Source organism: Cetorhinus maximus, chromosome 6 (assembly GCF_964194155.1).
Source record: "Cetorhinus maximus chromosome 6, sCetMax3.hap1.1, whole genome shotgun sequence".
Lineage (NCBI taxonomy): Eukaryota > Metazoa > Chordata > Chondrichthyes > Lamniformes > Cetorhinidae > Cetorhinus > Cetorhinus maximus.
The window spans coordinates 26,295,546-26,307,821 of NC_135884.1; the positions used below are offsets into that span (position 1 = coordinate 26,295,546).

At 39.5% G+C, this 12,276-nt stretch overlaps 1 protein-coding gene across 2 annotated transcripts in view; it reads right to left on the bottom strand.

The window, feature by feature from the left end:
• nup210 (nucleoporin 210) overlaps positions 1 to 12,276 on the bottom strand; it is a 103,215-nt gene that overhangs the window by 44,258 nt on the left and 46,681 nt on the right. For both annotated transcript variants that reach the window (XM_078543460.1, XM_078543461.1), the window contains exons 14-21: positions 12,016 to 12,161; positions 9,024 to 9,245; positions 6,149 to 6,319; positions 5,714 to 5,906; positions 5,518 to 5,624; positions 4,924 to 5,028; positions 4,721 to 4,822; positions 1,907 to 2,035 (exon numbers count right to left, since the gene is read on the bottom strand). In XM_078543460.1, coding sequence (XP_078399586.1) covers positions 1,907 to 2,035; positions 4,721 to 4,822; positions 4,924 to 5,028; positions 5,518 to 5,624; positions 5,714 to 5,906; positions 6,149 to 6,319; positions 9,024 to 9,245; positions 12,016 to 12,161 — 1,175 coding nt within the window. The remainder of the gene's footprint in view (positions 1 to 1,906; positions 2,036 to 4,720; positions 4,823 to 4,923; positions 5,029 to 5,517; positions 5,625 to 5,713; positions 5,907 to 6,148; positions 6,320 to 9,023; positions 9,246 to 12,015; positions 12,162 to 12,276) is intronic.

Consider the following 12,276-nt stretch of genomic DNA (forward strand, 5'->3'; position numbering starts at 1 on the left):
GCTTTCCTGGTGACTTATTGCACAAGTCTATCAAACTGTGTAAAACTAAGCTCAACATTATTATTAATTTCATCTCATAACTTCTGATTCCTAGGATTCTCTTAGCTTGTTCTCAAGAGCCATTATATCCTTACAAGTTGATCACAAATGTGCAGAATACTCAAGAAAAGAAGTAAAACACTGTGGCTGCTGGAATCCAAAATAAATACAGAAAATGCTGGAAATGCTCAGCAGGCCTGGCAGCATCTGTGAAGAGAGAAGCAGTTAACCTTTCAGATCGATAACCTTTCCTATGAAACTTAATGACCTGAAACATTAACTCTGTTTCTCTTCCCCTCTCTAGATGCTGCCAGGCCTAATGAGCAGTTTCAGCATTTTCTGTTTTTATACTTAAGATAAGGCCAGACTTATGCAGCAATATCACCTCCTTTGATTTATATTTTCTCTGATACAGCCTATGTTTGCCGTTCCATTGCAGCTAAGCATTGGGTTGACTTTCATAGCTATAACAAGCCCTATTATCTCTTTGCTCAACAGCCTGTTACACTTCACACAACTGCTCTTTAATTTCTTGCTCCATATTAATTGTAAATTTATTGCTCTTCCTTTGAGAAGCTGCTCAATACCATGGTATCACAGTTTTAACAGCAAGAGGGTGAAAGGGGAAACTGTATTTTTCACGAAAGTTTAGATAATGTGTTTAGATCAGGCAGAAGACTGCACTTTATAAAAAGATGTTAAATTCTACAGAGATAATTATGAATATTATGAAGTTTGTAAAATGCAGTCAGAATATTTTCATTCTAATTCTGCAAAACACATTCACACACTTAAGTATAAACATTATCACACGGGAGACCATTTTCCCCACTGCTGCCTCTATTTGCTAGAGCAATCCATTAATCCCTACTATATCAGAAACACTGGAAATGCTCATCAGGTCATGCAACATCTGTGGAGAGTGAAACAGTTAACATTGCAGGTCGTTGAACTTTCTGACTCTGCTATTCCCATTTATACCTCCTCAAGGCCTATCTTTTGTTTCTTTTCTTGTCCCATTACAATCTCCTTTTGCCTTGCGCCATCATCTCTCCCACCTTCCACGCTATCAAAGACCTTCCCTTTTATTTTTCCTCCACCTCCTTTCCCTGCCTTTGCACTTACTTAAAACTTGTTACATCTCCAGCTTTTTCCAGATTTCCCTGGCCCGAGTATTACCAACATTTTGTTTTTATTTCAGGTTTCTAGCATCTGGTATATTTCTTTCCCCATTAATCCTACAACCCCACTCTCTCCCCATAATCTTCAATGTTCCTCCATTTAAAGTATGAATCTAATTTTCTCTTACTGGATTCTCTTACAAGGTGCAATGGTTTCTGTTTCAGCTATTTGCTGTAGTAAAATATCCTATGCTCAAACAAGACATTTATGTGAAGAAGTTTCTCCTCATGCCTTTCCTCACCTGCTGAAAACTGAACCTATTGCTGTATCCACAAACAGATAAAAAATTATTTCTGAATGGGCCCTATCAAAATTTTTCATAATTTCAAAATTCTCTATATAATCTCCTTTTAGCCTTCTCTGCTCCAGTGGAGCTAATCCTTATATCACATGTTTCTCCTCATAACTATAGTTGTTCTTCTCTATTAGCTTGTTGAATCTAAACTTTCTAGTCTCTGTGGCTTTAATAATGTTCTTTCTATAATGTGCTACCGAAACTGTTACCTTGACTGTTGTCTAACTATTACCTTGTACAAATTGAAGTTTACTTCTTTGCTTTTATCTTTAGTATCTTCATTTATAAAACTTAATGCACAACTGAGCTTTTTATGGTTTATCTATCTGCACTTAAGAAAAATAGAAACCAAAATAAACTTAACCATTAAGTTATTAATGTTCAACTAACCTTATCCACAACTCGTACGTACACCTCCAGTATGTCAGACACATGTACTTGAGCTCTAGCAGGCCCCAAAAAAGCAAGACACAAATCATGGACTAAAACTGTTAAAATTCCTGGATGTATTGGCTGCACCTGTATAATGCAGAAAAATGAAATGATTTTATAGATTGTACAATTTTAGAAACTCACATCAGCCTGAAACTATGTGGGGGCATGATTCCACTAGTTATGCTGGCATTGCAAATACCAGTGACCTGCACTACCAACTTTGTCAGAGTAGGCAGGATTAGTGAGAAGTCACCCTACTTGCATGGGCCCATCCAAATGTCCATATCAAAGGGGTACACCTGCAGTGCCTTGCCACATTTGGAGACAACAAAATATGGTGCTTGTGGTCAAGATGGCAGGGGGAAGAAAGAAAAGATATTTCTTCCGTCGCTGTTTGTCCTGCTTGCGTGATCAGCAAGCCTGTACCATGGTGACCCCTCTGGATTGTGCCATAACACTGAGGGTTCAAGCCATGGTCTTGGCATGGAGCTCCCTCCACCACCCTGACAATCAATTTGACATGTTTATTTCTCCAACATACACTGGATTCTACGTCTGAAGATGTGGTAATTCCCATAGAGTCCCTGCCCTTATCACCTATACCTCTGTTTGTGATCCTATTTGGGGCATGAAGGCTTTGGCCCCAAACAAAGCCACAGGAAGCTCCAGCCCGACCAGGACTCAGCCAAGTTCTTGTATGGTTTTTGGCCATGCCACATAGTAGCACTGCCAATGTGGAATAAATGGTTAAAATTAAAACCATTTTTAGGCCAAAAATGAAAATCTAGTTTTCATTACCTGGGAATGAAAAGGAGTGTAACTAAATGAATATGTAGCAAAACATAAACCATTGGAACACAATTTATGCACAGATCGAAATCCAGCTGAATGATTGCTTTTGAGCCAGTGCAGGAAGTCATGTCAGAAGCAGCATCAGACATACCTAAAAATGAAGTGTCAACCTAGTGAAGCTACAAAATAGGACCTACTTGCATGCCAAAGAGCGGAAGCAGCATGCAACAGACAGAGCCAAGTGATTCCACAACCAACAGATCAGATCTAAGTTCTGCAGTCTTGCCATGTGGCCAATAAAATAACTAACTGGTGGAGGCAGCTCAACAAATATCTCTCATCCTCAACAAAGGGGGAGCCCAGCACATCAGTGCAAATGTGAAAGCTGAAGCATTTGCAATCACAAACATGGAAGGGAGAAAGGAGTCGTCAACAGTGCTTTCAAGCAGCACTTACTTAGGAATCACCTGCTCATTGTTGTTTAATTTGGGTTCCACTAGGTCCACTCAATTTTTGATCTCATTGCAACATTGGTCCAAACATGGACAAAAAAGGTGAGCTCCAAAGGTGAGGTGAGTGACTGTCCTTGACATCAAGGCAGCATTTGACTGAGTGTGTCATCAAGGAGCCCTAGCAAAACTGGAGTAAATGGGAATCAGGGCGAAAACTCTTCGCTGGTTGGAGTCGTACAGGGCACAAAGAAAGATGGTTCTGGTTATTGAAGGTCAGTCAGTTCAGTCCCAGGGCATTGCAGCAGGAGTTCCTCAGGGTAGTGTCCTAGGCCCAGCCATCTTCAGCTACTTAATCAATGAAGATCAGTAGCAGGGATGTTCACTGATGCTTGTGCAATGTTCAGCACCATTCGTGAGTTCTCAGATACTGATGCAGTCCATCTCCATATGCAGCAAGACCTGGACAACACTCGGGCTTGGGCTGACAAGTGGCAAGTAACATTTGTGCCACATAAATACAGGGCAATGACCATGACCACTACATAGACTGCAGCAGTTCAAGACGGCGGCTCACCACCACCTTCTCAAGGGCAGTTAGGGATGGGCAAAAAATGCTGGCCTAGCCAGCAACGCCCGGCACAAGAATAAATTTTTTAAATTGCAGAGGCGTTACTTTATAATATAGTAGCATGAAAAATTTTCCTCACCCCAATTTCCAAGTACATTTGGAAATATTACAGAATATTGCAATGTCAGTGGTCTGAGTTTTAATTTTCATGCTAGTAGCTTCATGCTACTTGATCCTGTGTGAGGTGCTGGTTCAAAGTTAAAGGTATTGCTGATCTGACAACATTTAACAGCAGGTCTACAAAGCTATAAAAAAAAACTAGACCTCCTTTCAATAGTTACATGTTTGTAGCTTGTCTCACTTTGCTTGAACTCAAAGCCAGGCTTGCAGTGTAACTGTGACTCAGCTAGCATCTCATCACTCAGGAACAAAATAAAAAGGTGACAATTCCTGTTGCATTAAATTCAGAGACTTGCTGGCTGAACCTGTGGCTGTTGGCCATGTGCACCTCAGAGGCAGTACCCTAAGCTAAACTATTGCATGCCTTGGAAATGCAAGAGTGGTGCAATTCCACATTTTTAAAAGTGAGAAGCTTTTGGGAATCTATTAATCTAAGGCATTAATGGAGATATTATTTGGCTTAGAGGGTGCTTCATTTTTTTTAAACAAATACTTTGAACTAGATTTTTGCATGAGCTTTATAATGGTCAGAATGCTATCTTTAAAAGGGGATTTTTACCTCAGAATTTTTAGTTCATGGGCAACTCAATAACATTCTTAAATTAACCATTCAAAGCTACGAAACTTTTTACCTCAATTCGACCATGTGTTCCAGCTATCCAGTGCTTCAAGACTACAGGGAAGATAAATTCTACTGGAAGCAAACAGCCAAGGACATACAGGAACCTCCCACCTCCCCCACCCCTGACAGTATTATACAGATAATGATTCACTCACCTGAGCAATGAACTGGGCCTCCTGATAGTCAACCCTTGCTAGATTTGTTGCACTTGTATTAATGAAAAAGTATCCTGATCCTTCCTTGAGTGAAAGCTCTGCCTTTTAGACAGAAAGAATGAAAGCTCTTAATTGTAATAAACATATTTTGTAAAACAGATTTTATTTGGCTGTGTACCACTAAATAAGTAACACATTTTTACCTTAATGTTAGGATGGTTGTAAATGGTGATATTATCCGGGATGATTTTAACATCTTCCACAAGCAACAATTCAATTGTAGCAGATACAGGTATTAATGGATCATACTGTGACAGAAGAATACCAAAAAAGTTAGAATACTTATTATACATTTTTAATTACGTTATTATCCAGTTAGAAGTTAAAACTATCACAATACAGTATTCAGCTAAACAAAATAAGTGACAGCCATTCGCTGACTCATTCCTCAGGGCAATGCCTTGACCAATCAGGGTCAAGCTGCCTGGTTTTAAGTTTGAAATAATGCTTGGCAGTTAACTGTCAGTCACCATCACTGGTGAATTCTCTATGGTAATGCCTCTACTAATCAGAATCCACTTGCCAACCATCAGCACTCTCTTCTCAGACAGTATAAGTTGTTGTTTTCCCCTTATATTGGCATTCTTGAAGTGTCCTAACGAGTGCAAGATGAAAAGCTTCGATATGTCTCTTTTTCAGCAATACAGTATTAGGATTTAAGCGGTTCTTTAACATAATTGAACAAGTTCAGTTACCCAAGTCTGCACTAATTCTTTTTACTTTAATAGTTGACATACCCTAGATTTAACTTTAGCTGCATTGAGATGCTCTTGCTGATAGCCTGTTGCAGTTGCTGTGATAGAAGTAGTCCCTGATTCACGATGAACCAGTACAGTCTGCAAACCTAATTTAAAATATAAAATGCATAGTCCAAATAAGCAAATTATTCAATTTTTGCAATATATACCAACTGATTTTTAACCATGTCCATACCATGTTGCTTTTTTTGTCCATTTCCGTGATCTTTTTCATTCATTTGCATAGGCATACTGAGTTCGATGCTGGCTAGGGAAAGTTTTGATGATTCCCAGATAATACTAAGGGAAGAAAAGTTGTCAAATCTACGTCCTTGCTGGTCATATGCTTCCAAGTCAAGGACTGGGTTACGATAGTTTGACACAGGAACCTAGAAGAGAAGCAGTGCCATTAGAATACGAAGAAATATTCTGAATATTTTCTTTTTAAAAACAAATAGAAATCATTGACGATCATACGTCAAAAGAAAAATTCCCGATTAAGAGCAATTGACTTGAAATATTTGAAGCAGCTGCATTAAAAAAGTATGATCTGAACATGGTAACTATTTTAGAAATAAATTGCATTAAGAACTGTGATTTTTCGAATTCTATAACACAAATTAAGACTTACCACTTGTTTATTTTGTTGAAGCAAAGGACATAAGTCCAGCTGTGGATTCAGGTATACAGGAACCAATGTGAGCCTGGATGGAGGAGCACAAACAAACTTGACAACAGCTGGTTCCACTGCAGGGAAGGTATTTTTTAAACTAGGCTTGTTCCCTACTGTCAAAGCCAAAACCTAAAGAAGAAGAAAATACATATAATATGTAGTTTAAATATCAATTAATGAATCTGTTATTACAGCATCCCAAATATGTCAAGGCTGAGGCAAAAAACTGCCAATTAAACTCCATTCAGGAGGAAGACAATAGGTTTTCTCAATCAAGTGCCACAAAAACTCAAAATTACAAATTAAAACTTATTAAATTTGTATCTAGTAAGTTTTTTTTTATGTTCATTCAATTCAATTGTTCATTCAATTGTGAATATCACCAGCAAAGTCAGCATTTAATGCCTATGCCTAAATGCCCTTGAGAAGGTGATGGTAAGCTGCCTCCCAGAACCACTGCAGTCCACGCAATGTAGGTACACTCTCAGTGCTGTTAGGAAGGGAGTCCCAGGATTCTGACCCACCCACAGTGAAAGCAGCAGTGATATATTTCCAAATCAGAATGATGTATGATGTGTCACTTGCAGGGGGAATTTGCAGGTGGTTTACATGTAATTATACAGAATATACAGCACAGAAACAGGACATTCGGCCTAACTTGCCCATGCCGGTGTTTTTGCTCAACTCGAGCCTCCTCTCATTTAAATCGACCATTGTAACCCTTTATATACACAGCAATTTTGGCTGAAGATGATTTAAGAGGTGCTGCTGCCCTTGTTCTTCTAGGTGGGAGAGACTGCGGGTTTTGAAGAAGGAGCCTTTGCAGTTGCTGCAGTGCATTTTTATATGATAAACACTGCCGCCACTGTGCGCTGGCGGAAGGAGTGAATGTTCAGGTGGTAGACAGGGTGCCAATCAAGCAGGCTGCTTTGTCATGGCTTGTGTCAAGCTGCACTCATCCAGGCAAGTACAGAGTACTCCATCACTCTCCTGAATTGTGGCTTCTAGATAGTGGACAGACTTTGATGATTCAGGAGCTGAGTAACTCGCCACAGAATTCCCAACATCTGATCTGCACTTGTAGCCACAGCATTGCTGGTTCAGTTAAGTTTCTGTCCAAGTGTGATCCCCAGGATGTTGATGGTGGGGATTCAGTGATGGTAACTGCCACACAATTCAAGGGCAGATGGTTAGATTGCCTCTTGTTGGAGATGGTCAATCCCACCGTTGCCATTGGCTGTCCTCCAATTCTACTCAGGGTTGGGAGTTTCTGCATTGGGTCTCATGTGATTTAAAAGGCTGAGTCTTGACCTGCAGATCTTGGATACGGGGGCAGGACGCCCCATGAGGTTGGAGGATCTGGAATACAGGATTTGCTCCCTTTTCTATTCTTCACTGCTGCCAGTCTGCCTCAGCAGTAAGGTGTTTGGACTCAAAGCATAATGCAGCTTGATGGACAAGTTGTCACCATTTTTAAAGATTAGTAGCAAGCGCCTCCCATGCATTATTGCCATCGCTGCCATACTTCAAGGAGAACTGAGTGTCTTTGAAGTGGTTTTTTTTTGTCCTTCCCTGGAACACAAACCATTTGAGAGTTGAGAAAACAGGACCGGGTGGGGGAGACACATTTTGGCCACCTGGACAGTGTCCAGTCCATTGTAGTTGATTTTGCAGGAGTTTTGCCGCAATGCTTGTGGAGCTGGCTTCAAGGAGGGCACTAGCATTTGTTTGATGGCCATCCCATTGAATCTGGAGGATGCAACCGAGGTACTGCTGATGGAATGTCTTGCGCACTCTTATGTGTCATTGATACACAGTCCAGGTCTCACTGCAGTATAGGAGTGTGTTGATGACAACTGCTCTGTACACTAGGACATTCTCAACACACAAGTGTGAGGCATTATCAGCCCAAGCAAGTACTCTGTCCAGGTCTTGCTGCATGTGGGCACGGACTACTTCAGTTTGAGGAATTCTCAATAGTACAAATCACTATGCAGTCATCAGCATACCTCCCCACATCTCACCTTATTGATGAAGCAGCTGAAGATGGTTGGGCCTAGGACATGACCCTTGATGAACTCCTGCAGCAATATACTGGTGCTGAGATGATTGGTCTCCAACAACCACACCATCTTCCTTTGTGCTAGGTATGACTCCAACCAGTAAAGAGTTTTCCCCCAAATTCTCATTGGTTTCAATTTTTCTAGGACCCCTTGATGCCACACTTGGTCAAAAGCTGCTTTGACGTCAAGCGAGGTCACTCTCAAATCACCTCTGGGATTCAGCTCTTTTATCCATGTTTGGACCAGGCTGTAATGAGGTCTGGAACTGAGTAGTCCTGGTGGAACTGAGCACTGGTGAGCAGGTTATTGTTGAGTAAATGCCACTTGATAGCACTGTCAATGGCTCCTTCCACCACTTCATTGATTTTGTGGTCAGGACATACCTGGGCAATTTTCCACATTATTGCATCTGGACTGGAACATCTTAGTTAAAGACATGGCTAGTTCTAAAGCACAAGTCTGCAGTACTACAGCAGAGATGTAGTCAAGACCCATAACCTTTGTTGTATCTAGTGTCTTCAGCAGTTTCTTAATACTAACAAGTTAATGGCTTGGCTGAAGACTGGCATTTGTAATGCTAGGGGCTTCAGAAGGAGGCTGCGACAGATCATCTACTTGGCACAGTCTGAAGTCACCATTTGCCGTACGTGAAGAATTGATTTAGTCAAGTTATTATTGCACAATGTCTCAGCATGCATGCCTGGAAAGAGCTGTAAAGAAACCTAGTTCAGTGGGGTACAAGATAAAGAGAATAAGTTGTTGTTTCTCACCTGCTCTCCCAGTGCTGTACAGGTAGCTCTCACCACATGTTTAGGTTGATTTCTAAACGCTGGGGAGCTAATCAGATGGAGAACAATACTTCCTTCATTTTCAGCTGTAAGATCAGTGAAAAACTTTGAGGGCTCCAAGACCCATGGCCTGGGCCCTCCCTCAAACAGCATATCCTTTGAGGATCCCAAAGTTACCAAAGCAACAGATACTGGATCAACAGCCTGAAATAAAAAACAGTATATAGATAAAAATCGTGTTATGGGTTATCATTGCTTCAAAACTATGACGTATTATCTGCAAATTAGTAACACTAACTCAAACCAAATTTCCATTTTGTAACTTCACACTCTTGCATTTTTGGTTTTAAAACTATGGTTTATGACAAGCACTTATTAGGAGAGCACATTGTGGAAACACAAGGCTATTTTGCTTCAGGTCATTTATCTGCATATTCATAGAACTACAAACATATCAAGTATCAAGGCAAAATTAAAGGTAAATCTAGCAGAGTAGCTTCTAAATATGGCAATCACCAAAAGTCAGTCCAAATCGAGGAGGACTGGACATTAATCATTTAGAATGATAATGAGTATTTCATATAAGTGTTCGTGGAAAATAACTTGACAATCACTTGTACATTAGGACCTTGCAGCTTTAGAGATTAATTTTCATGGGAAAGGGGGAAAAACAATGTATCAAATTTCAAGTAGCGAGTCACAGGAACAAAAGGAACAGGAGTAGGCTAGACAGCCTCTCCAACCTGTTGTGCCATTTACTTATGAATTTTCTGCATCTCAGTCCCATCCTTTTAATGCACAGTTATTATTAAATGACAAGTTGCAATGTTTGTCCACAATATTTGTATTCCTTACTTTATTGTTGGAGCAAGGAAGAGTTGCTATTTAATGAAACTAGTGCTTGAACACAATTGAGTAATAGTTCTCATTTACCCCACCAATTTCAGTAGGGTAAGTGATGTATTGCCAAATTTTCCCTGGCAAGGTTTGCACCGAATTATCCTGTAGCAATTTTGCCAGTCAATCTTAGAACTCCTCAAAACCTCTCTGTGCCAACTGATTGTTCCATACTACCATATCTCTGAATTTTAAGCTCAGAACTGTTGATTCTAATTAAGGAGGACAAAGGCAATTTCTCTCAATTTTCTTTGGGGCCCCAAGTTACTATTTTGCAACCATTGTTCTTTTGCCCTCTGTAATGTTTTCAGACAATCCAAAAAATGTTACAAAACACTTCCAATTCTGTTTATCAAAGCATGCGCATGTAATCACAATCAACAACTCATCTCTCATTTGCTTTGACATGAAGAGGATTCAAATATTTTTAAATTTAGTATACAATTTATAGAACTGTAATAACAGATCATTTAACACATTAGCCAAATTGATCAATTATGTTACATGCTTCACAATTATTTCTGTACATTTATAATACCTAGAAAAAATTGGAAGTTTCTTGAATTCATAGCTCAAATAAATCTTTAATGTTCTGTAATTAAAAATATATTTCTCTCAATGTAATAATGCATCCTTTTGTCTACAGAATAACATTACATACCCATAAGTCCCTTTTCTTATCTAAGTTAAAGGTAAGCTAAAATCAAATATCTACCATAAAATCAACTACTTAAATAACTTTCACAAAGCAAACAACTGTTGACCATAAGAACTATTTTTATTAGAACTTTCTCATTTGTACTACATGTGTTGGGATAAAATTGCCTCGGCAGTATCCTCTTCCTTTTTATTTTCTGGAATGCCACTTCATGAGAATGAAAACAGCAGCTGGTATTTGAAATGTGTAATATTATTACTTTCAATAGATGCCCATACAATATCACATGCTGTACCATTGACTAATCAGTCTCTTACAACTGTGCAATTAAGAGATCCATGTGATAACCAAGCAGTGATCCTCAAAGCGATGGCATACCCGAAAGCAGAATGAAAATTCTTTTCTTCAACAATAAAGATGCTATTTAAATGCACATTGATCTAAAGAGAGATCCTAAAGCACTTCACTGAGCTGCACATGAATTTTGAAAGCGCTCTTATGACAAGATGGGTTGGAAAGCTACTCAAAACTCTGCTGAGTCTTAAAAATATGCAGAAACCATAAATTTCTTCAACATCAACTCCAAGTGTGATCACCATCTCAGGCTAAACAAGATTGTTCAGAAGCTTGGCACCCGATTTATTGACAAACCAAATTTCCAATTCCATATCCTCGCCCTGACAAAGACTGCCTCCTTCCAACTCCATAACAGTGGTCACCTGCCCCACTGCAACCCAGTTGTCTCCAAAAAAAATAATAAAACCCTCAAACATGGCTTGGCCACCTCCAGACTCAATTAGTCCAATGCGTTCTTGGCCAGGCCTCCATCTTCCACCGTTTATAAACCTCAGCTCACCCAAAACTCTGTTGCTCAAAAACCATTTTGTAGCAATACTAACTTGCTCATCATCTGGCTAAGGTACTTTGGCTTCCTGTTCCTTAAAATTCTTTAGTTAAATTTTTCCATGGCCTCACCTTTCCCCATCTCTAACCTGCTCCAGCTCCATAATTCCTCCTGAATGTAGTGTTCCTGACCACAGCCTCATGTTGGCAGCCATACATGAGCCATCTAACTTCTATACTTTGAAATTACCTCCCTCTTCACCTCCTTTCCTCTTTTACAGCCCTTCTTAAATACAAAACTTAAGAGTTTTCAAATGATCTTTTCTAATTCCTCTTTGGCTGGATGACAGTTTTCCTAGCACCTCTGAATTGTCTAGGAAATTTTTCTCCATATTAAAAGGTGATAAATAAAGGCAAATTGCACAATTTTGCACAAATGGCAACACTAAAATGCATGTGAATTGTGGATAGACTCCAACATTAAATTATAAAGAATTATACATAATGGAAACAGGTGTGAGATGCAGGAAGAAAAAAGCAACCCTAAATACAAACCTTTTCATTGTTAATACTTACTTTGAGTGGCACATATGCAACAATAGTGATGGTGGCAGTAAGGTACACATGGCCGTGACTATAACTAACCACAAGAGTGGTGTAACCCTGAGCCTCCGCTTGAACTCTTATTCCACTGCAGTGCTTAGGGCCTGGTTCCAATCTCTCTGTTAACAAACAGGATGGATAAGTAAATTTATTTTTAACATTGAAATCTTATCAGCTGTATTATAACACTACACCTTACAATTTGTTCCATTAATTGGCTTTGAAATGTTGTAT